Source organism: Micromys minutus, assembly GCF_963924665.1.
Source record: "Micromys minutus genome assembly, chromosome: 8".
Taxonomy (NCBI): domain Eukaryota; kingdom Metazoa; phylum Chordata; class Mammalia; order Rodentia; family Muridae; genus Micromys; species Micromys minutus.
In genome coordinates, this window is record NC_137977.1 from 52,106,681 (window position 1) to 52,134,162 (window position 27,482).

Consider the following 27,482-nt stretch of genomic DNA (forward strand, 5'->3'; position numbering starts at 1 on the left):
AGGCCTCTGTTCTTGTTGATTCTAGTTGCCTGTGGAGAAGCAAAGCAAGGCCTTAGAATTGGTTCTTTTACAAGGAAGGGCGATTGAAAGCAATACTTTATTTATCCCTTTCCTCTTGTTCTAGTTTGCTTTCTGCTGCTGGGATAAAGACCATGACCAAAAGCAACTTAGAAAAGAAAGGGTTCCTTTCCTCTCACAGCTTACAAAGTCTATCACTGAGGAGAGCTAAGACACAGGCTCAGGGCAGGAACACTGCTCATAGGCCTGCTTTCTTAGACAACTGAGGACCACGCCCACCCAGGAGTATCAACTGTCCACAGTGGGGAATAGATCAATAATCAAGAAAAGAACACCACAAATTTGCCTCCAGGAATTTTCCCAATGGGGGTTTTCTTTTTCCAAAAGCGTCTAGCCTGGGTGAGCTTGAGAAAGGAAGGAAGAAAAAAAAAGAAAAGGAAGGAAGGAAGGAAGGAATGATGGATGGATGGAAGGAAGGAAGCCCTACTACTCGCTGACCATAACACCTGTTTCGTCTAGTAAACCCAGATCCGAGAGCTGGTCTCACAGAAAAACCAATACCCAAAAGAGAAGAGCTAAAGAGAAATGGTTTCCCTGATGGCCAGGATCGGGAAACAAAATCACTCTGATGATTTCTGTCAGCATGAGAAAATACATGGGATAAACAATGTTTCTTTAGGCCCACTGTTGGTATGACCACTCTAGACAACCTTCAAAATGGGTCACACTCTATTAAGTCAGAAGTTTAAATATAAGAATTCTGTGTGTGCAATCTCAGATTTTTTTTTCAGCCGTAAGCTGAAACTTATGCATGTTTTAGGAGTTTGCCCTCAACAGGTCTGTGGAGTCCTTCTAGGTGGGACACAAGGTTCTTTCTGTTGAAAACCTGCAAAACAGAATCACTGGAAGACGGATGGTTGCACAAGGCATAGATGGGTCAGTGGGCTGTGCTCCTGGAGGTACCAACAGCAGTGGCGCTTGCTAGAGAGATGCCCCAGATGTTCTACATGGGGGTAAAGATGTCTAGAGATCATTAGATATCCAAATGGAATTGAAAACTCCAACCCTTGAATACAGTTCTGAGCACTGTAGGCGGGAGTATCTGCATGTATGTAGACCCGCCTGGAGACTGATAAAGGAGCAGAGTATCTCTTCCTAAGACCACCAGAAATGTGTGTTTTCAAACGATCTTAGGCCCCTGTGAAAGGGTCATCAACCTCTGTGGGGGGTCGGGACCCGAAGGTAGAGAACTGCTGCTCTATGTAGCTGCCAGAGATGTTTTTAATGGTTAGTCCTCTGTTCTTCGGGGGAGACAAACACACCACTTAACTGAAATAAAAACAGCCAGACGTATTTGGCAAAAGGCGTATTGAATCCTTCTGACCTCTGCCTTCCAGGGAGATGTGTGCTGAGTGCGCATTCGCATCGGGTCCTGAGGCATATGGGTCCATTTTCATTTATGTTGTCTGCCTTCCTCTTGGCAGGTGGCAGGGCCTACAACCATATAGCTTACTATGAAACAATGATAAACCTCTGATAACTGTAATTCGAGATACATTGTCTGTTGAAGGTAAGGGAAGAGGTGCTGACATTGCTGACCTCAGGTAGGGTTGACCGACTGGCCCAAGGGGCAAGACTGAATTCTGGAGTGGCTGACTGTCACATGTGCCCTTTTGCTGTCTGAACATTATCTAGGGTTGCAAACCCTCAGAACAAGTGAGGTTTTCCAGCCCCTATCTCTGTTCATTGGCATTTATGTTGATGGGTATTACAAGCTCCAGCGTTCTGATCAAGAGAGGTGTCAACAAAACCATGAGGATAACACATGGCCAGCTGTGTGGCCTCCAAAAACATGAAATAAGAGAGAGAGAGCTAGCAGAGCTTATTTAGGTTTTTCCACACCAGTATCACCAGTAGCACCAAAACAAGTTTCTACACTGCAGGAAACCAAGAGGTGAAGCCTTAAAAAGAAACGTGGTAGTGCAGCCTTGAGGAGGCAGAGGTAGGCAGATCTCTGTGAGCTTGAGGCCAGCCTGGTCCTCAGAGAGAGTTCTAAGACAGCCATGGTTACCCAGAGAAACACTGTCTTGAAAAGGAAAGAAAGAAGGAAAGACGATTATCATCACACACACGCATCGTAACCCACAGTATGAAATACCAATGCTTTGAAAGCAGGAAATGAAGTTATTATAAACACTAGAGAAGGACAGAGTCCATACAAAATCCACTGCCTGTCAAAATTTCAAACGCTTTGACAAAAGCTAAGCATTTGAGGCTGGGGAGATGACCAGAGGCTGAGAGAGAGCCAATCTTGAAGACCCAAGGTTGGTCTCTAGCACCCAAATGGGTAGCATACAGCTAGCTGCCTATAGCTCCAATGCTAGAGGGTCTGATTCCCACGGCAGGCACACTCACGGGCACCAACCCACACACTTAAGCTCTTTTCAATAAAGTCTCTAAGATTGATTTTCCTTTTGTGTGTACAAGTGTTTTGTCTGTATGTGTATATGTGCGCCGCGTGCATACCTGATACCTGCAGAAGCCAGAAGGCTCCTAAGCTAACAGAAAGCCTAATGCCAGGGGTACATTACTTCTCTTGGAATTGTTGATCTCTAAAGTCCCAAAAGCACCCCAAACCTTACAAGCTATTATTGGTGGGCGTGGCTACACCTCCAGACATGATGGTAGGACCCTACTGCTGAAGACATCATATGCTTGAGTCACAGGACGTGAAGAAACTGAGCTAGTACCACTGACCTGGAAGGAAGCTTCATCTCTGTTGGCTAGTGTTCGTAGGGAGGTGTTAAGCATGCTACTGGAGAACTGAGGGAGCTATATATTTAGGTGTGTGTGTGTGTGAATTGTGTGTGTGTGTGAGAGAAAGAGAGAGAGAGAGAGAGAGAGGGAGAGAGAGAGAGAGGGAGAGAGAGGAGGGAGAGAGAAAGCGGGGGGGGGGGGGAGAGACGCCATGAATTTGTAAAGAGAAAAAATAGAAGGGAAATGACATAATCACCCTAAATTTTAAAAGTAATTTTCCCTCCATCTTTTCCTATAAAAGAAGTCTTCACCCTCTAGCCTTCTTCTACACTTGAGTTATGGCTCCAGGCCTTAGAAGTCAGAGACTTTTGGCTCCAGGCGTACTTGCTGCCCCCCCCTCCCTCCCCGGGCCCCACTGCCAGCTGCTTGGCACTCTTCGTCCAGTGATACTCTCTGCCCTTAAGTAACAACAACAGCCGAAGTCAGCAGTGGTTAGTGCCGGCTAGTGTTAGGGTCCTCGAGAACTTGAGACTCTCCAGTTCTACCCAACAGTGACCATGAAATTATAGCTCTGAAGCAGCCATGGCGTACCAGGGTCCTCAGCCCTATGGGCGGGCAGCTCCAGTGACCCCAGAGCCTCTACTTTTTCACTTTTCATAGCCTTCCTCCTTCCAGCCCTGACTTTCCACCTCTGCCTTCCTTCTGCTACTGCCCTTCCCCCTCTCACTTGCCACTGGGCCTCAGCTCTTAAGCTTTGCCACTGTTGTTTCTGCCGAAGCTGGCTGTATCCACGGTAAAGATCACATGCAGTCAAGAAAAGAACGTTCGGGAAATCTTTCATTATTAGACCTAATGTCACAGTACCATCGGGACAACATGAAAAGTGGCCGAACCATCTATTTCTATAGCCCAGAGAAGGACATGGAAAGGACGCATCGTGTAAGTGAACAATTGTTTGCACCGATCCCAGCACAGCCTCCAGTTTCATGGCACTGTTTTGAGAAGAGCTTTCAGGTCATCTAACAGTCGCCAAAACCTGTTTTGCTGAAGATACTGTCTCCCAAAGCTGGTAAGGGTTGTCTGCAGTGGTCACAGCTGGCGCAAGGCCTTCTGGATCGGGAGCCATTGCTTCGGTTGCCGTTATCCGTACTGCTTGTGTGTGTCATGGGGCTTTCAAGTGCACAGAACAGGCTGGCAATCAGACGGGGACTGCTGTTTAATATCTTCCCAACTCCAAGCTGCCAAGCTTAAGGAAAGGGTCTCTCCATTGCTACTCAAAGATCAACCGCCCTTGGTTATTTTGCTCATTCATAGAAAGTTCGGCCAAATAACATTTTCAACAGCGTTTAACAATGCTCCATCCTGCTCTAGCACCGTGGGTCGCTTGGACTCTGTCTCAGCTCCAGCTAGTGGTAACCGAACCACCCCTGCAACAGGGCAAGGAGTTCTGCCCGGTACTTTAGATAGGCAGCCAGGGTACCAATACTTGCCATAGGAGGCGGTATTTACGGTAACGGGAGCAGATGCGCGGCAGCATTTACGGTAACGAGGGGCCGGGCTGGCCAAGGCCGGGCTGCTGGGTCAGCTCCGCCTGCTCGTGGCGCTCTCAGGTGCAAGCTCGCGCCCAGGACGTTCGGAGGATGCACAATGGCCCCTCGGGGCAGTGAGGGGCCCTGGCTCCCCGGCCGGACCTACCGCAGCCACGCCCCAAAACCGGCCCCCCGGGGTCCGAGTGCAGCGCTGCCTCCCGCGCTGGCGGGAGCTCCGGTCTGACCCGCGGGGACTTGCCCGCACCCCGCGCCCCGATGGGCCTGTGCTACAGCCTACGGCCGCTGCTCTTCGGGAGCTCAGGGGACGCCCCCTGTGAGGACTCGGAGCCGTGCGCGGAGGACGCTCAGCCCAGCGCCGCCCCGGCCCCTGCTCCGATCCCAGCCCCGGCCCCGGTGGAGACCCCGCTCCGGAGAGGCGGCGGCCGGATCCCCGAAAGCTCGCGGCCGCCAGTCGAGCTGCAGAGCCGCCGGCGACAGGAGCAGCTGCGAGCCGAGGAGCGCGAGGCGGCTAAAGAGGCGAGGAAAGTGAGCCGGGGCATCGACCGCATGCTGCGCGAGCAGAAGCGCGACCTACAGCAGACGCACCGGCTCCTGCTGCTGGGTAGGTCTGCACCGGTGGGCGCGGGAGCTGGGGGGATTTGGGCGGGACCCTGCCTTGGGGAATGTCAGGCGTGGACACTGCCGACAGAATGACTTTCAGCCTGACATTTAAATGGCTTCGTCGCCAGAACGCTTCTGAGTGATTTCGCTCTCTTCCATGCCTTGTGACCGAGGGCCAGTAGCTCGCCGATTACTAATTAATGAGCCTCTCTGGGAAATTTCCGCCCTTGATCCATTGATTTCCGCAGCGTGAACTCCACCGGGACGGCTCATCCTAGCCTTCCATTTCCTTCCTGCCAGGCAGCCCAGTTTGCTCTAAGAACACCAGTGACAGGAGACTTAGAAAGCCTTTTAGCTAGACCGCAAAGCTTTTATTGAAAGCACAGTTTTCGGAGCAGAGCTGGGATAGGCGAAGGGTGCTGGCCGCTGAGAAACAGCATCCTGGTCCACCTAGTGTTATATGATGTACCGGGTGCCCTGTGGGTGCTTGCTTTTTGTGCACCAGCACAAAGAGAGTGGTCTGGCCTGTCTGTTCCCACCCCGTATCCCGCCCCCAGCCTCAATAACCCTTCACCAACCATAATAAAATGGATGTGAACGTGCCAACAGTTGGAGGTCCGCTGGTATTTTTCAGAGTTTTAGCCTAAGTGTGCTCTTATTAACTAACAACTAGAACACATTTTCTATAGGTGGAGTGTGTGATGGAAGGGGAAACAGGTCATGAATTCCGTGTGCCTGTGTACAGAGTGTGTCTGCACATAGCAGAGACTAGAGGAGGACATTTGGGACTCTATCGCTTTCCTCCTTGCTCCTCGGAGACAACGTCTCACGTTGAACCTGGACCAAGATATGTAACCATTAAGCCTTTGAGGTTGCAGGGCGTTTCTGATGCTGGGATCTAAATGCAGGTCTTCATGCATGAGCATCAAGGACCTCTCTCCGTCCTCTAAGCCATAAAGTATTTGCTTTGTTTTTACAACTTTTTCACACTTATTTGGGTGTGTTAGCACATGTGTGTGGAGGTCAGAGGACTACTTATATGAGTCTGTTCTCTCCTATCAACTTGTGGTTCCCAGGCATGGAACTCAAGTCCTTGGGCGGGGCAAGCACTGGCCCTGAATCATAAATTCTTTGTTCTACTGTTGCCTTTTAGATTTCCAGGGGGGAAATGAAGATGTCGGAATCCGATCCAGTTTTGTGAGCTATCAGGTAGAATGGCTAGTGTCTGCCATGTGTAGGGGACTATGCCATAAGTAAAATCTGGTTTAAAAATGTACACAGCCCAGACTGGAGAGATGGCTCAGTGGTTAAGAGCACTGACTGCTCTTCCAGGGGTCCTGAGTTCAATTTTCAGCAACCACATGGTGGCTCACAACCATCTGTAATGGGATCTGATGCCCTCTTCTGGTGTGTCTGAGGACAGCTACAGTGTGTGTTTTATTACACATAAAATAAATTTAAAAATCTTTTTAAAAAATTGTACCCAGTTCTTAAAATCTCAAGAACAAGTATTAAGTTTAAATGGATTCGCCCGTTTTAAGAATGAATAATTGAAAAACAAAACTAGCTAATGTATCACAATGAAATATATGAATTCTAAAACAAAGAGAATTTTCCTTTGGAACAAAAGACAAAATATAAACACGAGAGCCTTACCTTTTCTTCAGGAGATACATTTCCAGGTCACTATGGATAATGGAGATCATGTGTAGATCCCTCTACATACTATGCTTTGTGCATGTATGCACACCTATTGTGGTGCTTAGTGTGTAAACTGGGTACAACTTCACCTAACAACAACATAATTAGACTAACACAACGGAGACTAACAACTAACAGCATACTTACAAACAATAACCTGTAATGCGTGCCATATGGGTATGGCTCCTCTCCAAACCTTGTACAGGGCTGTACCAGCCTTTCTTATGGTGCTGTCGGGTGACGCAGGATCTTAGCAATGAAATCAAGGTGAATGACACTCGAGTTTCTGTGTATCCGAAATGCTGGAGTGCCATATGTGCTGTATGCCTCCTCAGAGGAACGTAACCAGACACACAGATGTTTCCAGCACCCCATTCAGAGGACCGGTGACCTGAAAAGGTCACTGGCAAGTTAGCACCTAAGGAAATGGTCTCGGCTTTTCAACCGCAGCCAAGAGTTGTTATGGAGAGGAAACTGTTTCCTGTGTAGTCTTTATGCTGTTGTAAAGACTTGGCATTCATGATGAACATGCCTCTTTTGTTATCACCCTTCATATTTGCCTTTCATTCTAATCTTCATTAACATCTGGGGTGGGGCTCCTCTTGGATCCCTGGATCTGGTTAATGTCTGAAATCGTCAAGTCTTTGCAGAGTCTTTAGAACAAACAGGTCATTAAAAGTATATACACCAATTTCTTCCCGTGTTACAGAATACAGAAAGTACCCTAGCCCATTCTCACACCCCCTATCAATAACATACTGGTATTAGAGCTACTTGGAAATATCAAAGTGTATCAAAACTAGGTAACTATTAAGTGACCAAGAAGCAGGTAGCATACGCAGCGTTGCTACTCTGTACAAAGGATGACTCACCTCCTAGGCGGGAGGGGGGTGCTCAGCACAAGATGATTAATCACTGTGTTAATTGAAAGGGTCATTGAAAACTCACAAGTAGTTTATTTCTGAAATTTTTCATTTAGTATTTTCTAACCACTGTTAACCTTGGTAACTAAAACTGTAGGCGAACACCAAACTTCAGATGAAGAGTTAACTACGGTGTACCAAAAGGGAACGCAACAATCACCTCAGAGGAGGAGAGCACAAAGAATCAGAGCTCCGCTCCACATGCCAACTACTAGAATATGGTGAAGCAAATGTTTCAAGAGGGCCTGAGGATACAAAATTAGATTTCTAGGCTTTCATGCCTATTTTTGAACCATAGTGGCAGACATGGGCACTGAATACATTTTTGAAAGGCAATTTAACTTTCAACCGCTTGTAACAAATTTTGAACGACTGTACTCTTCAAAGATACTGTCTCATAGCCTGATACAGCTCGTTTGCTACCACCTGTTTGAAATAACAGGAGCTCAAAGTTCACACGTACTTCCAGTTTGTTTAATGGATCATTATTTTCAAAGCTCAAAAGAAGGAGGATTATGGTCTCAAGAAATAAGTTAGTAAGGTAAGGCCATGAGTTGTGACTAACAAGGTTTTTTTTTTTTTTTTTTTTTTTTTTTTTTTTATGCATGGAGTTTTGGCATGTATTTCTGTGCACCATGTACATCCAAGATCCTTGGAGGCAAGAAGATGGCATCCGCTGTTTTGGGATTGAAATTATAGACAGGTACAAAATTTCATGTGGGTGCTGGGAATCAAACTCAAGTCTGCTATGGGAACACCAAATGCTAACACTGAACCATCTCTCCAGCCCCTAGCATAAGGTTTTTCAGTGTGATTGACTAGTCAGATGTAGCTCCTAAAAATAACAGAAATGAGACTTAGCAAGTGTAAAGCTTTGGGTTCAATCCCAGAAGCACCACCATCAGAAATATATGAAGCAAAAGGCATTTGATTTATAATAAAAAAGGATGACTCTGTAAGAGAGAAGTGGGAAACGGCCTCTGAGGAATTCTCTGGAGGGCTCTAAGGCATATATTTCTTTAGCACATTTTTTTATGGTTATTCTCTCTAAAGACATTACCTCATAGCGTAGCACAGTTTGGACATAAGCATCAAGGTGAGTGGCATTCCCTTGATAACTCATTTTGTGGAATACATTGTATCTTCCACCCAAGACCATCGACAGCAAAACCAGGTACTTGGCCCTAATTTCCAGCACCAGCCTTGAAAAAAGCAAGTAAATCACAACAATAATATTTTTTAAACTGTTACATCAGGTTGATATGGCTATATATTTTGAGTAGATTTTGGTTATATACAGAAAGGTTGCTGGCATTTGTTACAATTTAGAAAGGACTTGACCAATTGGTTCTCTTGCTCCTATGTTTGCTAGTGATTTGCTTGCCCATTGCTTTAATGATCCTAAATTGTGAGCCCACATTAGGAACTGTGCTGGTTTGAATATGCTTGACCCATGGGAAATGGCACTATTACGTGTGGCCTTATTGGAGAATGTGTAGCCTTGCTGGAGAAAGTATATCAGCATGGGGTGTTTTCTGCTGTCCTCCAGCAATGAATAGGTTCCATAAGGCTCTGATCTGGCAGGGAATGCAGGGACTGTTACAGCTCTTAGAAGAGAAGCGACAAGGTTTAGGTGGCCTGCATGAGACAGGTAGCACAGATAAGCTACCACAGCATCATGGGAGGCAGCATGAGCCTGGCCAGCCAGGCAGGTCCAGGATCCAGCTTCTTCAGGGGAGAGAAGTCCTCCCCACGTGTTACAGTCAAGACAGCCACTCTCAGACGATCCTCTGGGAAATAACTTGTGTGCTTTTTTTCCATGTGGACAGGGACTAAAGAAACATTCAGGAGTGGGATGGGATTTAAGGGTAGGTGTTTCCTACTGGCTCAGTTTGAGATGTCGGTGATACTCTGTTTGCATGGGTGTGGGTTGGGGTCCAGCCTCAACACAGGATCGGAGTTCTGAACTGGAAGCAGGGATATCTGGAAGGTGCATAATAAATAAGCGCAGACTACTTTTCAGACACAAACTGACAGAAAATTATTCAAGGCTTAAATTCTCTCGCTCTCTCTCTCTCTCTCTCTCTTTCTCTCTCTCTCTCTCTCTCTCTCTCTCTCTCTCTCTCTCTCTCTCTCTCTCTCTCTTCTCTCTCTCTCTCTCCCTCCCTCTCTCTCCCTCTCTTTGCTCTTTTTTGCTCGCCCGCTCGCAGCTTGAGACTGCCCACACTCTGCACTCTCTAGTACACTCTGCTTTCCACCTGTATGCTTTTCTATTCTTGAGCCCCCACACTTCTATACACCTCTGTGTTCCCCTTTCACTCACACACTCACACACACACACACACACACACACACACACACGCCTCACGTTCTCTCTTTACTCATACTCACTCTTCACATGATCTTCTCATGTTCTCTCTCTCTCTCTCTCTCTCTCTCTCTCTCTCTCTCTCTCTCCCCTCTCATGCATACCTAACTCACTCTATTTGCTCTTCACATGGTCACACATGCTCACCCATGCTCACCCATGCTCACACATGCTCACCCATGCTCACACATGCTCACACATGCTCACCCATGCTCACACATGCTCACACATGCTCACACATGCTCACCCATGCTCACCCATGCTCACCCATGCTCACACATGTTAACACATGTTAACACATGCTCACACATGTTAACACATGTTAACACATGCTCACACATGCTCACACATGCTCACACATGCTCTCTAGTCTTTCTCTTGCCCCAGTCTTTTATTGATACTCCAAGAGCAGGTAGGAAAAAAAAAGACATTAGATAATCATTGCCAAATCAAATTCAAAAGAATAACCACATCCCACAAAGAATTAAGAATTACAATTGTTCCCCAAAGTTTTGAGCTTTCCCTATCCCCAGGCCTGTGGCCAAAATAATAATAATTGCAAACTTATCATTATTAACTTAGGACTTACTGTACTTCAGAAGTCTGAGGTCAGCTACTTGCATTTTCTTATGAAGCTCTAATGATAAATGACATGGGCAGAGCTGCCATAAAGAATCAAGTTAACCCTTAACTCAGCAGTTCCACCAGCTTCTGCTTCCGCACATTGCACACAGTGACTCGCCTCAGAGTCCCCGTGTTCTTAGTTTTACTGTGAAGATTTTATGTATTCTATGCTTACTTATTCAGAGATAATCACTCTCAAATGTTATGCAAAACATTTCATGGCTTTAACTTTTTTTTTCCTTTCTTGAGGTCCCAATGTTGGCCCTAATTCATTTTCTAATAACTTCTTCAAACTTTCTTTGCAAATCAACTATTAATCTGGAACTACCATTGTATCGTTATTGCATTGTTTCCTAATTGAGAGGACACAGCACGCGCCTGGACCACGATACTGTGCTGTGCCCCTGTACCTCGATTTTTAATTATTTAAGAACCATCACATCAAGGAACATCTAGTTTCACAGAATTCACCAGTGCAGAAGGAGAAAGAATAAGGAATGTCAGATATAATAGAATAATTATACACACCAAGGCCAACTGAAAAGCAGTCACACACAAATGAAATCTGTACAGCCGTTGTCCAGGGCTAAGGTTAGAATGGAAAGAACTGTGTTTTACAGAGAGCTGCCAAGGTCTACTGAGACGTCTCCATTCCAGCCTACTGCAGGCAGTCCCCTATTCCAGATGTCGGGTCCCCTGAAGAGATGTTACTCCTGCTTCTCGGGGTCTCAAATGCCATCCTTTTTACAAGGAGCTACTATGGGCTTCTGAGATGTCTCCATCCTGGCCTACTGTTGGCAGTTCCTGCCATGGTATGCTGTCCCCAGAACATGAGGAAGGATTCCAAGTGTTGCAATGTCCTCTCCATGGGGTGTTATGGTTACATGTTCCAGAGCAGGTACAGATAAGGGTAGGGAGTATCTCTACTCCCGCTCATCTCAAGTCCCTGAGCTTCCCAGGGTCTGGGCTCACCCAACCTTACCAGTTCTTCTGCCTGGTGGCACAGCCTACTTGCCCTACAGTAGGAGTGGGCTTTGGAGGTCCTCTTCTATGCTCAGGCTCTATCAGAGAGACACTTCCTGGCTGCCTTCAGATCGAGATGTAGAACCCTCAGCTACTTCTCCAGCACCATGCCTGCCTGGATGCTGCCATGCTTCCTGCCTTGATGATAATGAACTGAACCTCTGAAACTGTAATCCAATTTTTTATAAGAGCTGCCTTGGTCATGGTGCTTCTTCAGAGCAATGAAACCCCAACTAACACAGAGACAACATTCACAATCTTACTCACGAAAGGTACATATGCTTCTATGCCCCCTCTGAACTGGCCCACTATGTTGAGGATGCTCTCATCCCCACACACAATAACTACTCAGGCCAGGATGTCATCCCAAGGCCTAGCTGTACCATAAGGTGGATCAGACGGCTTGACTCTCTCCCATATATCACTCACCAAGGTTCTCCAATAACACCACAAACACCTACACCTAAATCCTATCCCACTCCTCACTGTTTATATAGTCCCTGTCCCCGTGGGATAAATGTCACAGGTTATTTTACCGAGGATTGTCTGAGAGCCTCACTGGAACAGTGAAGATCCTTGATGGGATAGAGATACGGGAGCATCTTTTGGGAATAGAGGACATTGTCATATTCAAGAGCGGGCTATGAATGGGATGGAGTCAACTCTGAACAGCATGGTAAGAATTGGGACATGTGGCCTTGGGGAAGGGGTTAGTGGCTGTCACAGGCAGTAGGGAGGGATCTGAGATAACTCTGTTTTGTAAGCAGGAAATCTGTGATGGAGACGCCAACAAGTCTCTTTTCTGATGTGGATTCCTGGGCTTGCGGTCAGCATCCTTCACATTCGCTATTAAAATGTTTTCTCTCTGTGTAGGTGAGGGGCTCTCTGCTGTTTCTCCTCTTATGAGGACATCAGCTCTACCAGATTAGAATCTTGCCTCATTTCACCTTAGTGACCTCCTTAGACTCTGTGGCAAAATAACATTGAGGATTAGAATTCAATATATAGCTCATATATTGAATTGCAAATGCAAAACTGTGTCCTAACCAGCAATTAAAACAGAGAGTGCATGCCCTGACTTCATTTCCTTGACGCCTTACAAGAGCCTACACTGGTTCCCATAGTGGCCAGGTATTATGAATTTCTAGAATAAGATAAAAATACCACCTTTCCCCTGAATACTAATTTTTCTAGGCAGGGTCTATTGTGTAGCTCTGTCTGTCCTCCAACTCAGAGATGTGCCTGCTACCTCCCAATTGCCGGGATTAAAGGTATGTGCTACCACATCCAGCAAGACTATTTTTTCTTTTTTTTTTTTAAAGATTTGTTTATTTATTATATATAAGTACACTGTCATTGTCTTCAGACACACCAGAAGAGGGCATCAAATCCCATGTGGTTGCTGGGATTTGAACTCAGGACCTCTGGAAGAGCAGTCAGTGCTCTTAACCACTGAGCCATCTCTCCAGCCCCAACTATTTTTTTCTTAAGCATCATTAGATCATTTTTGTGTGTGTGTGTGTGTGAGCCACAGTCTACATGACCGATCCATGGTTAGCTCATTCTTGCCTCTGGTTTCCCACGAGGCCACACTGAGGAGGCCCATTGATGGCAAAGCTATATCTATACTAACTAAAAGCATGATTGGCTTGATGAAGTGTATCTATTCATTTTGCAACTATAATGAGACCTGACCTGAGGCCAAGTAACTTCATAACAAAAGAAGGTTTGTGTTGTAGTAAATATTAGATAATTTTTATCTTTTTATCAACTTGTGTCACTCTGTGGACACTGCTCTAGTGTAAAGCCAAGCACACTAATTTTGTCACGGTCCACAAGCTGCCCTCTTCACAAAGTTCCCTTCTCAGGTGACTCACTCTGCCCGACCTGTTGCTTCTGTCCCGGGTGGATATGACCACCCTGGCATGTTTATTTCCTCTACCACCTGGTACCAACATGACTCCAAAGCTTATCAAGTAGATATATATATTAAATTCTCAATCCACAAACCCTCTACACAATAAGCTTATATCCAATGGACAAAGATACAAACTGCCCTTCTATATGAGATAAAAAGACCTTTAGAAACCCTTAAAAATATTCATATCTACCTATCGCCAGCTAAGACCACCTGGATCCTGATCCTCCTTCTCCAGCTCCATCTTGATTCCTCCCAGAATCTCCCTTCTGCCTCCTCTTCCGTTTTCCTAGCCTTTTCTCTGCCTACCTCTCCACTGTCCAATCATGTATCACCTTAACATGTATCACACAGGTTTACTGTGGCTTATACTTCTGAAGACCAGTATTGAAGGGCTTGCAAGTGGTGATTGTTATTCTTTTGGTGATCTCTTGGTCTCAAGGTGGTGCTGTCCTGACATCCAAGAGGGGGAGGGACAAAGAAGAAGAGAAAGGAGAAAAAGAGAAGGAGAGAAGAGAGGAAAGCAGGTGTCCTGGTGTCTCTGCCTCTTTTTATAAAGCCCTTGGTTATTCAATCATGAAAATTCACCCTGATTATGTCATCTAAATTCTAAACAGCTCCTAAAAGCACCAGCTCTAGACACCAGATTTGTATTAAATGTCTACTCTCTTAATAACTCCAAACTTCAATTAAGCTCAACACATGAAGCTTAAGGTAGAAATGTAGAGCTGTGCATGGTGAACACATAATACTAGCCTTTGGGGAGGCTGAGGTAGGATCACCATGAGTTTGAGGCTAGCCTGGGCAATAAAGTGAATTCTAGGCCAGCCAGTATCAAATAGCAAGACCTTGTCTCAAAAAGAAAAGAAAAAGAAAAAAGAAAGGAAGGAAGGAAGGAAGAAAGGAAGGAAGGAAGGAAGGAAGGAAGGAAGGAAAGAAAGGAAGAAGAAAGAAGGGGACAAGGAGGGAGGAGAAGGAGGAAGAGGAAGGAGGAAAGTAATATATATCATGAAGAGCAATCTTTTGGGGACAATCACTACTAGTTTTTGGTTTTGTTTTTTTACCAGAATCCAGCTGTGACTTTAACTCATGTTTTTAAAAACACAAGGTGAAGTTCCACAAGAATTTTTCAGCAGCCTATGGAGTTAGTCACTGTTTTTTTTTTTAAGTCTATTTTTTATTTGTATGTATGTGCTGGCTAATTTTTATGTCAATTTGACACAAGCCAGGATCATCTGGGAAGATGAAATCTTAATCAAGAAAATGCCTCAATGTTGCCCCAGATTGGTCTCTGGGGGTATTTTCTTGATTGATGGTTGATATGGGAGGGCTCAGCATGCGTAGAAAGTGCTACCCCTGGGCAGGTAGTGCTGGGTCCTATAAGAAATCAGGCTGAGCAAGCCATGAGGATCAAGCCAGTAAGAAGCACTCTTCCATGGCCTCAGCATCAGCTCCTGCCTGCAGGTTCCTGCTCTGGCTTCCCTGGATGATGCATTGTAGACTGTAAAAGGAAATCCTTTCCTCCATAAGATGCTTTTGGCAGCGCTGTTTTATTCCAGCAATAGAAACTCCAGGACAGAAATTGGAGCCAGGTTGTATAGTATTGCTTTAACAGACCTGACTGTGTGCTTGGGAGAGGACCACAGAAGGAGCTTGAACATCAGCTGGGAACGCCTATTAAGTTGCTCAGAGCTCAGTGGGCTGTTCTCCAGGTGCTTCCAAATTAAGATAATTGATCGAAATGCAGTCAGTCAATGGAAACATGGATTGTGAAGCTTCAGGGGGAAGTTTGAGGGTCCTTTAAAGATTATCCAAGCCATTTGCTATTTGGTATTAGGAATTTCTGGTTTTTGGTCAGCCATAATTAACAAGAGACCAGAACTACTAAAGTGAAACATTTTCTTTGCTGAGACAATCAGTGCTGGTCAACCGAGGCTTAGAATCAGCTGTGATTACAAAGACACCAGCATCATTGAATCAAAACCTCCTGGAAAGTGTTCCCTTTGCCCAAGGTCAGTACACGGAAGCTGTGTTCCAGAGGAGGATGCTAAGGCCTTACCTTGTGCTGACCGCTGAACTTGGTGATGTGTAAGAGTTTTCTAGGTGGTCCTGGTTTTTGAAAGCATGAAGAGGTCGTGATAAAGCACAACGTACCTTGGCTGGCATCCCTGAAAGAAAGCTGGGAGAGGTCATGGGTAAAGGCGCACCTTCAGCTGCGGTAGAATTCCATCTTTTGAAGGGATCATGAAGAGATGCTAAGCCTTAGCACCATACAATGGGATCGAGTCCCTGGAGAGGGTATTGGTAAAGGTGCAGCCCAGTTGCAGAGACCCCAGCAGTTTGGAAAGGCAGTGCCACGGCTGCCAAGAACAGCAGCAAATGTGGAATGGAGCGAGCCTGTGCCTGTGAGACAAGCTGTGTGTGCTGTGGATGGTGAATCTAGAAAAAGTGGAGCTGCAGAGGCCCTTTGGAGCCCAGGGGATTGTGAGTGAGCCCCGGACATCAAGCTCTGAACTTTTTACACTGTTGAAATTGGATCTAGTTTAGTTTGAATATAACAGTGCTTGGTTCTTTCATCCTGGAGTAAGAACATACTTACCTACTTTATATTTAACAGGTGTCCATAGTTGGGAAGCTTTGAAGTTTTAAAGAAATGGAATTTTAGAAAAACTTTGCAATGCCGTTATTTTAAAGAGACTGAACTTCGAAAGTGTTAGAACATTTAAAAACAGTAGAATTTTTCTTTAAATAATGTTTTATATTGTCTTGTCATATTAACATGACATCTTGGGTACAACAAAAAAAATGTTGTGGCTTAAGTGATGTGTTTGTGTGTCAAGCTAAGAAGGAGTCAATTTTTGTGGCTAGTTTTGTCAACATAAGCCAGGGCCATCTGGGAAGAAGAAATCTTAATTTTAAAAAATGCCTCCATTGGATTGGCTAGTCCGTAGAACATTTTCCTGATTGATGGTTGACATGGGAGGGCCTAGCACAGTCTGGAATATGGAGGCAATAGCCCCAAAGGACACCGTTAAGTTCGGTACCGCACATCCCATGATGCACAAGGAAGAAGGCAGTTTGGAAAAGTACAAATGAACTGGGCAGCAAAGGACCAAAGGTTGGGATAATTCACCACCTTCGCACTGGTGGAAGCAGGAGACGCAAGAGACGCAGGAGACGCAGGAGCCTACCTATCTCTGTGCCACAGTTTCTGCAGCCTCGCAGCCACGGCGTGTACAGTAAGGTGTGTAGACTCAAAAAGCCCTTCTGCAGGCGACTCCCCTGTTGGCACCGTCTTACAGGCCTACGATTTAGAACAAAGCTAATTTAGAAGCGAGCAATAGGGGAAGAACACGCTGACCAACTCCATCCATGAATGTTTTTTTTAAAAAAAATATATGTCTTCAAAGATACAACCTGAGTATGGAGGCCCGACAGCGACAGCGGATGGCGACACTGAGAATGATCAAATGGCGACACTGAGAATGATCAGCAGGAGCCCCCTACCCCTCCCCAGGGACTTGTGGTGTAGTTCTACTGCAGAGCGCTGACCTAGTACCGCATGCAGGAGGCCCTCGCATTAGTCCTCAGCACTGGCCATGGGCGTGGGGATGGTAAACCTAGAACCAAAGTTTCATGACAGAATTAAATGAGAATGGGAGAGGGGTTGGGGATGAAGAGTTGGCTCTGTGGTTAAGAACACTTGCTCTAAGGGGTGTGTACTAAAGGTTACACTATTGGACATTGACACACTACAGCTTCCACAACAAACATTTTTTCTTTTGGGGAGAAGGTTGCAAGGCAAGAGGACAGGTACAAGGGGTTCGGGAAATGAGTGGTGCATAATGTGAAGTTTACAAAGAACCAATAAAAATGTTTAAAAGAGACAGAAATGGAACAGGTGCCGAGCATTTACCCTGTCCTACCTCCCCTCCCCCACCCCTGCTGCCCCCAGTGGAAAAGTGAATGACTTACTGAATAATGAGATTTAAGGTCAAATTTACAGTGTTCGTAATTTTGTATCTCCAGTGTATAAAGTACTTCTCTTTATTTTCTATAAAAATAAGTAATAAATACATTGTATTCCCCACCCCACATCCTAACCCCACCAGAAAAGAACACTTGCTCTTAAGGAAGGCCTGGGTCCAGTTTCCAGCACCCACATGCTGATTCTCAATCACATATAATTCTGACCTCTGTGCCCAATAGGCATGAATATGATCTACATATATACATGCATACAAAGCACCCATACACTTAAAATTAATAGTAAGTTAATCTTTTGTAAATGCCTTTTTAAAAAAAAAATTTAAAAAAGAACCCACAAAGAATGGTTACTTCAGCATCGGCTGTTTCTGGAGCACTCACAGTGCTAAAGATACTGATCGGACATGGGATCCATGGGGCAGTGACCCTGTGTGTTTAGGGGCTGGTAAAACTGTCCAATGTTACAGTTGCCCTTGGTAGGGCTGGGAGGAACCAGGGCATCTTTAGGGTAGGAAAGCTGATGTATCTATCTGAGCCAGGGAGGATGTATGCTGTTGCTCCTTCATCCAAAACCACCGAATGCCCAGCAAAACGGTGCACTCTGATCGCAGACCCAATGATGTGTCTGGCTGCTTCATCCGTGGTGCCAGAAGCATCTCTCCGGGGAATGATGACTCGGGAGGCTGTGTGGGACGTGGAGGGTGAGGGACAGATAGAGAATCTCTGTACCTTCTGCTCCACTTTGCTGTGGACCAGAATGCCTCTAAAAGCATAAATCTGCCAAAATAAACAATCCGCCCTGGGTTAGGTCCTTAGATTGGGATCCAGAGCGAAGGAGTTAGTGAGAAGGAAGAGGAAACAGAGTGGCCAGAACAGGGAGGTACCAGCTACTCTGAACAGCCCGTCTCAGAGTCACAAGCACAAGGTTATCCTCTTAAAGAGGTCGGGTAAGTTAATTTAAGCCAAGCCAAGAGACACAGTGTCCTGCTGTTGAAAGTTGTGGTTTATGAATAAGAAAATTGCCATTTAAAGCTTTGTCCTGGGCTGGAGAGGTGGCTCAGTGGTTAAGAGTCCTGACTACACTTGCACAAAACCCAGGTTCGGTTTCCAGCACCTAACAGCCACATGTGACTCCAGTTCCAGTGAATCTTGTGCCCTCTTCTGCCCTAATTCCCCCCCACCACTGGCACTTTACAGAACACACTTACACAGTCTAAATATCCTTTTAACCACAAATAAGTATCACCCTTCATCAAAGAAGTCTCTTTGCAGCAGACAGGCAATTAGAGAAAAGCGCAACTAGTCAAAATGCAGAAAACAAGTGACCACGTGGTTTGAATGAGAATGTCTCCCCATAAGCTCATACTGAATACTCAGTTTTCACTTGGTGGAACTGTTTAGGAAGGATTAGGAGGTGTGGTCATATTAAAGGAGCTGTGTCACTAGGGACAGGCTGGTTTCAAAAGTCCATGCCATTCCAATCCTTCTCCCTCTCCTTCCTCTCCCCCACTTCTGCTGATGTTTATATCTCGAGATCGAATGTCTTAGTTACTGCTTCAGCACCATGTCTGCCTGCTTCAGTCATGCTCCCCACCACAATGGTCATTGTCTCACCCTCTGAAATTGTAAGCCCCCAATAAATTTCCCATTTGAGGTTGCCTTGGTTGTAGTATCCAATCACAGCAATAGAAAACTAAGACAGGTGCCCAGGCACAGCTGATTCATCTAAAACAAAATCCCTGCATCCAGGGATCATAGCAGAAGAGGGTGCAAAAAGACTGTGAGAGGCGGAGGACCAGGGAGTTTGCTGTGTTCCATAAAAACATCAGAGAGGATGCACCCACGAATCAGCATGGCTGCCTAGACAAAACCTGAACAAAGACAGTGCTCCAACAGGCAGTGGATGTGAAAGGGGAAAATCTCATGGGTCATCAACCCTAGACAAGAAAACTTGAGGCAGACAAGGAATGCTGAGAGTAGGAGAAATGGTTTTCCCCAGAGAAGATCCCCCAGCTGGTTATGTAATACTGAGTCAACCCTGTAGTCACACACAAACAAGTGTTATGTGGACTGAAAGGGGTGTGTGTGTGTGTGTGTGAGAGAGAGAGAGAGAGAGAGAGAGAGAGAGAGAGAGAGAGAGAGAGAGAGAGAGAGCAGGGGGTAGTTGGAGAGAGCGAAAAGAAGGGGAAGTCTATAATTATATTTTAATCTCAAAACGTTTTTAAAATTTTAAAGCTGATATTTAGTACTGTGGTAAAGCACTGCGCTAGGATGCACCAGCCCCTACTGTGTTCAATCTTCAGTACTGCAAAGATAAAATAACTCCGCATTAGTGGGGGAACACGGGAACAGCAGAAACTGCCGCTGTGGTTTTGATGCTGGCAACCCAGCGCATAGGGCTGCTGCCGCCCTGGATGCAAACTATCTGTAGACGCCATGATGAACCGGCTGCACCTCGTCACTGGCAGCCAGCTTCCCTGTGTTCTAGACAGCCACTGGATGAGCCCTCAAGTGTCCGCGGCTCCTGGACTGGTGCTCATGCTCACCTAACGTCTCCCGGTGCTCTATGAAGGCCAAGACAGTGTGAGCGTGCTGCGGCATCAAATGGGAATTGTGTGTTTGTCATATCGAATCGGACTGTTTCACGAGCCATTGCCGGGAACCTTTTTTTTTAAAATATATAAGCCACAGCGTCATGATCGCTTGGAGACTGTCGGTCATCCAAACATAAATATAAAGAAAAAAGCTGAAAGTTATTTTTCACGTGTGGGTCTCTATATTAATTGCCTTCTACTACAGAAAGGAGTTTATCTGATGTGGGCTGAGCGTTGAACTAGTCTATGGCTGTAAAGATGACTCAGGAGACACTTTTTTTATTATGTAGAATAACAGTATTCTCTGATGGTTTGTGACCAGTATCGGTGCCAGGAATGAATTCTGTCTTGTGGAGCTACCTTTAAATACAATCAGAAAATGGTTACATTTTACAAAACATTTGTGCATGGTCTCACCAGTGGGCATCTCTTAGCAGGTTAGTCATTACTGTAGTGACCAGGATTCACAGCTTCCTAAGGCTGGTGATGACTTTTCTCCCCAGTATGCATAGAACATTCCAGCACTGTGAAAGCTATCCATTGCCAATAAACCTTTAGGTTATTCAATTTTACTTGGTCGTGTCCTATGACCCAAGTATGCAGTGTCATCAGCAATAGGGTTTTACCAAAAAATTCTGGAGGGTAACCAGGCAAATGGCAGCCGAGTACAGTGTTTGTGGAGGTTGATGGGACACCACTGACCAACAGCTCAGAAAGAATTACTTAATAGCCTGTGGTGTCTAGGAGAGGCACTGTCTCTCAGGTATTGGGTAACTGAGATATGTATTTTAGGGACTTTCTATAGCAGCTGTATTTTCAAAGTCCTTAGTGTTATCCTGTAGCTAGCTTATCGCGTAGTTTTAAGAAGACCCACGCTAAATCCAGCTGTTGCACCCAGCATTGGCAGTTTCGCCCACCCTCTGTGGCTAGCTCTGCGTGGCAGTCTTCCCTAGTTCCTACAACTAGCCTGCTAAGCTAACCAGATAAGTTTTTCCTGGAATGGCTGGCCTGTGGAGCACCAGTGCCACTCACCCAGTCCCCCTCAGCCCTGTGAAATGAAAACACTAGAGACATATTATACCAGCCAGATTTATAACGGAAAATCTCCAACCCCAAAAGGTCCATACAAGGAACACACAGCTCAATAATATAATTCCAAGATACATGCTTAGATTAGAGAAATATATCACTGCCCTACTCTGTTGCCCATCTATGAAATCCATAGCTACTTGTGGCTCCGCCAGGCCACGTGGGTCTGCTCCATCTTCATCCTCTTGTTCCTCCATCTTTTTCTCCCTCCATCCTCATCTCTACTCCTCTTTTTTCTTCCTTTTCTCCTTTCTCTAAAACTTTCAGCTCCACCTTTTTCTTCCAGTGCCCAAGCTCAGACTCTAGCCTTTATTTGACTAACTGAGGTTTCACCTGACCTCACCTGAGTACGTGATCTACTCCTCGTCGGGGCACCCCTCTTGAGGGAGCAGAAAACACAAACAGCAATCCACACTGTCCCTCCCAATGCCTCCTCCTCTACTCTGCGTTCCTATCCCTCAACCCAGCTATCATTTTAATCCGTCATTTCCCCTTTCTCCTTCATCACCTGAGTTCTGTCCCTGCTTTTTTCAAATTTTCCCTGTTTCTCCAAAGTTAGTCAGAATTCTCTAGGGGAACAGAACTAAAGGGGTGTGTGTGTGTGTTTCTATGTGCCTGTGTTTCTGTGTGTGAACATGTGTGTGTACATGTGCATGTCTGTGTGTCTGTGTGAACATTTGTGTGTGCATATGCATGTGTGTCTGTGTGTGAACATGTGTGTGTGTGTGTGCCTGTATATAGGTAGCAGTTACTCCTTCCTGGTCAGCAGCACATAAAACATTACCATAATAGACACCACAAAAGTTCTGATTAACTCTTGCATTGGCAGCTGGAAGTCATCATGAGAAAGATGAGCAGTGTCTGATTCAAAGTGTGGAAACCTGACTGTTGGGGAGGATGCACTTTATAGGCCCTTGGAAGCAGATAGTATGTTCTGGAGTCTCCACAAATGGGTGGCAAGAAAAAAAACAAAAAACAAAACAAAACAAAACAAAAAAACAGGTCAGAGTCTGAACCCTGAAGCTCACGTTTACCAAGCTGCCACCTTTCTTCCTTCCCTGGAAGTAAGTGGCCTGCAGAAATGTGTAAGTGTGCTTCCCAGCAGAGTGAAGTGGTACAGCAGGACAGAGCAGTGCACCCCGGCCTGAGCAGGACCCCGAACAGAGCAGAAGAGAAGCAACGAGCAGACCTGACCTTCTTCTGCCCCTCGGAGGCCAGAGCAGACAAACCACAGGCTTAAAATTACCGAGAAGGAAACCTGGGATACAGCCAAAACCAGCACAGCCCTGAAGACTGAGCGGCTGTCACAAATCAATCAACCATTGAATGTGTGGGATATATGTATTAACACAGATACTGAGCTGTTCTTTGTTCACTGTTGGCTAACCATTACTGGGATTCAGAAGGCACGTGTCCCAGATTCTGAGAATCTGCTTGCAGACTTGTCCGCACGAGCTCATGGCCTCCAGAAGGAAACGAATGAAGCAGCCAGCTGTGGCATACAGCAGCTCTCTTTATCCCAGGGGGATGAATTCCAAGATTTTTCCACAATGCCCAGAAGATGGAGCCATGCCCCATAGACACTATGCTTTGCTTTATTCCTGCATGGCTATGACAAAGTTCCATCTATACACTAAGTACAGTGAACTATATTAATTTATATACCTACATTAATAGCTAGAACTATTATAATAATATAGTGTAATAAGGGGTTTTGTAATTGTGTATTGATTAACTCTGGAATTCTTCATTGAATATTTTCAGATCTCAGTTAATCATGGCTACCTGAGAGGATGGCAAAGACACTTGCTAGTGGAGGAGACTGTTCTACTATATACTATAGAGATATACAATGTGTACCTACGGGAGAGGGAGTGTCTCTGCTCTTAGAGAACTATAGAAAATGCATTTGGCTATGATGAATTTTCATTCTGCAAAGAACAAGTTAAACTGTAGGGGTCACAGCCAGGTGATACCCCTTCATTCCTGTAACTTGGAGGGGTGGCTATGGAGTTGCTCCCCCCTGGAGTTTTTTAACTGGTACTTTGCTTCAGAACTACTTATACTACAGCATACTGAACAGTAGCTTCCTCACACAGAACTAAAACGCTTACATGTAGGCAAATTACCTAATCTGCTCTGCTGGGCCTAATGGACAGGGTTATTTAATATTCCCTTCACTCCTCTCAGAAGTAAAGCTACTTGACATTGGGGCTTCTATAATGTAACTAAGGCCTAGAGGGCAAGCATGAACAATCTGACATGCAGGTGATAAATCCTGCAGCTTTCTGTACATGTGACCTTTGTCCCCCATGGCCGAGGGAAGAAATCCTTTCTAGGGGTGGATGCAGTGAGGCCTCAGCTAGGGCCATAGTATCAGAGAAGATAACTTGATTCTGCTGACAGTAACCACTCTTGGCCTCTTTACTTCAATCCCTACAAATTACACTAAATGCAAACTTGCCTCAACTTTAACCAAGTATGGCCAAGTGTTTCTTTAGAAAAATGGGTGATGGGTTTCTAGAGTAATCCCAAGATCATCACATTAGTTTCCTTTCCATGGCTATGAAAAAATCACCACCACCAAACCAGTTTCTAGAAAGAAGACTTTATTTGGGATTATAGGTGGCATGTATCCATTGTGACCAGGATACAAGGCAGTAAGCAGCAGGAATAGGAAACTGAGAGCTCACATTGTTAAAAGCAAGAGGGAAGCAGAGAGAACTGAAAATGACTCAAGACTTTGAATATCAAAGCCCACCCCACGTAATGCACTTCCTCCAACAAGACCACACCACCTAAACCTACCCCCAAACAATGCCACCGATTGGAAACCAAGTGTTCAAATTCTTGCAGCTATGGGGAATGTGTATCCTTCAAACCACCACGATCAAAGAGAAACACCACCTCAAGGTAAAGGAATGGACGGGGGTTCTCCAGGCAAATACGACTAGCAAATAAACAGGCTTAGCTATTCTAGTTTTTAACAAAACAGACTTTAAACCCAACTAGACAAAAGAGATAAAAAAAAAGTTGTTTTATACTCATTAAGGGAACAATCCTTCAAGAGGATATTATAATCCTAAATACATGCACACCAAACACAAGTGCATCCAACTTCATAACACAAGTACTAATGGATGTCAAGTCACAGATTAATTCCAACTCAGTAATAGTAGGTGATTTCAACACCCTAGAAAAGATCTCCTTCCCTCGGCCACAGGGGACAAAGGTCACATGTACAGAAAGCTGCAGGATTTGTCACCTGCATGTCAGATTGTTAATGCTTGCCCTCTAGGCCTTAGTTACATTATAGAAGCCCCAATGTCAAGTAGCTTTACTTCTGAGAGGAGTGAAGGGAATATTAAATAACCCTGTCCATTAGGCCCAGCAGAGCAGATTAGGTAATTTGCCTACATGTAAGCGTTTTAGTTCTGTGTGAGGAAGCTACTGTCCCAATAGATAGCTTATCTAGACAAAAAGAAAACAGAAACATTAGCATTTGATGATACCATTGATCAATAGATATATAGAACCTTCCACCCAAACACTAAAGAGCACGTATTTTTTTTTCTCAGCAGCTTGTAGAACTTTCCCCAAATAGATCACATATTAAGACACAAGCAAGTCTTAATAGGTATAAGATTAAAGTAACATCTTGTATTCTGTCAAACCAAATTGAGATAAAGCTGGATATTTACAGCAAGAAAGGCTGCAGAGAACATACAAACTCCTAGAAACTGAACAACACATTGTTGAATGGTGACTGAGTCACCAAGGAAATCAAGTAGGAAAGTTGAAGTTTCTAGAATGGAATAGAAAACACAGCATCCTGAACTGCAGGGACCTAAAAAGGCAGTGCTGAGAGGAATGTTTACAGCTCTAAAAGCTTATGTCAAAAAAGCAGAGGGGGTCAAAAGGATGGCTCTGTGGGTAAAGCGTTTGTCAGGCAAGTCTGATGATTCACGTCAAGGCTCTGAAATACAGGTACAGGTGGAAGAAGAGAAGCAGCTGCAAAAACTTAGCATCAAGTTTGCACATGCATGCCAAATGCCACACATCACATACATGTAAATTAATGATAATTAGTAATGATGATGATGATGATAATATGTTTAAATCAGAAAGAACACAAGTAAGGAACGTTAAAACATTAATGGCTTAATGACTAAGTCTTTGGAAAAACTAGAACAAGCAAAATCTAAAAGCAGTAGACAGAAAGGGACAACTAAAATCAGTGCAGACACTAATGAAATAGAAACAAACAAAAAAAACACAAAGAATCAACAAAATAAAGTGAAGTGATGGTTCTCTTAAAAAAATACATAAAATTGACAAACCCTTAGACAAATTACCCAAAAATAGAGAAAAGAGCCCAACTGGTATAATTAGAAATTTAAACAGAAGATGTAGCAGATAGCAAGGAAATGTGAGTATTTATAGGGACATACCTTAAAAACCTGTATTACACTAGATTTGGAAAATCTAAAATATATGGATGAATTTCTAAATGCTTCTGACCTATAAAAAATAAAGCAATATAAAATATGCAACTTAAGCAGATCTATAACTATCAATGACATGGAAACAGTAATTTTCAAAAATGAAGAATTTCAGCAAATGGATTGATCAGGGCCACAGAACAGACCCTAGAGCTGAACCCCAACCCTGGGTCAGAACATTATAGTGCTTTTAAACTTGAAAACTGGAAACATCTTTGCCAAGTTTCAGTTACATTTGCCCACCAATCAGAATTTAGGGATAGAGACAGCCTTGGGAAGGTGTCTTTGTGCTACACGTATCCTGTTCCCATTGGTTGGGTTATTCACCTGCGGCAGGATGACTTGCCTAGCGTTCATGTCTCAACTTGCCAACCAGGATGTAAGTTACCCACATACATGTGTTTTCCTTCCAAGCAGAATGTCAGTTACCCAGGGAGGTCTTGGAAATTTAAACTTTAACTCCTATTCAAAATGGAAGTTTTATTCAAAATGGCTTCAGTTTGGTTCCTTCTTACAGACAAAATCCAACATGGAAGTCACAGAGAGACTAGGCATATAGAGAACATACATCAACATAAAAATGTTCTATATGACAAATCTAGAGCCAACATCATGTGTAAGAGAAAACCTCCCAACATTCCCACTAACACCATAAAACAAGACTAAGATACCTGTTCTCCTAGTCCTGTTGAGTATAGTGTTTGCAGTCTTGGTGAGAGCAATAAGAAAAGAGAACAAAAAAGAATACAATTTTTAAGAAAGAAATCCAATATCCCTTTTTGTCGATAATACAACTCCATACATGGTACACAAGAGACTCTGATGGTAGCACCAAAAGAGCTCTCAGAGCTGATAGACACTTTTGGCAAAGTGGCAAGGTACAAAATTAACATTAAAAAACCCACTGCCTCCCTCTAAACCAGAGACAAACATGAAAAAGAAATCCAGAAAACAACCCCATTCACAATGACTGCAATTAAAAATACTAATAAAGGAGAATACCTGGAGTAAATCAAACCATGGAAACTGATCTACAGTGAAAAGTCTGGGACCCTGAAAAGAGAGGGGAAATGGAAAGAGTGCCTGTGCTCAGAGTGTTAACGTGAAAATGACCATCCTACCAAAAGCAACCAATGGTTCCCAAGTGATTCCCAGTCAAAGTTCCAGACATAGGAAAAGAACTTTATAGCCAAAGCAATCCTGGACCCAAAAAAAAAAAAAAAAAAAAAAAAAAAAAAAAAACCAAAAAACAAAAAAGCAGAAGGGATTATCATGCCTGATTATAAGTTATACTACCATAGTGTAAAAGCCATAGCAATAAAAACAGTATATGTCATGTGCTAGAGAGATGGCCCAGTGGTTAAGAGCACTGACTGCTCTTCCAGGGGTCCTAAGTTCAAATCCCAGCAACCACATGGTGGTTCACAACCATCTGTAATGGGATCTGATGCCCTCTTCTGGTGTGTCTGATGATAGCTACAGTGTACTTACATATAATAAATAAAGCTTTTTAAAACCTCAGTATATGGAACAAAAACAGACATGCAGGTAAGTGGAATGGAACAGAAAACACAGACATAAGTACACCCTTCTTCAGCTACCCCATTTTTTTTTACAAATGTACAAAGACATATAGTGCAGAAAAGTCAATATCTCAACATATGGCGTGGGGAAACCTGGACATCAGCAAGTGGAAGTGTTAGAGCAGATCCTTGTCTCCACCTTGTATATAAAACGGCCCCAAAGGTACCAAAGACCTCAATGTGAGACGCCATGCTCCGGCTGAGTTAGAGGACAAAGCATGTGCTTCCACATGCAGGCACAGGTT

The 27,482-nt window shown here is 44.5% G+C and overlaps 1 protein-coding gene across 1 annotated transcript in view; it reads left to right on the forward strand.

Moving 5' to 3' along the window:
* Nucleotides 1-4,580: 4,580 nt before the first annotated feature.
* Nucleotides 4,581-27,482, forward strand: part of GNAL (G protein subunit alpha L) — a gene marked incomplete at both ends in the record, with an annotated part of 127,898 nt that continues 104,996 nt past the window's right edge. The window contains one exon of the mRNA XM_080920036.1: nt 4,581-4,926. Coding sequence (XP_080776162.1) covers nt 4,581-4,926 — 346 coding nt within the window. The remainder of the gene's footprint in view (nt 4,927-27,482) is intronic.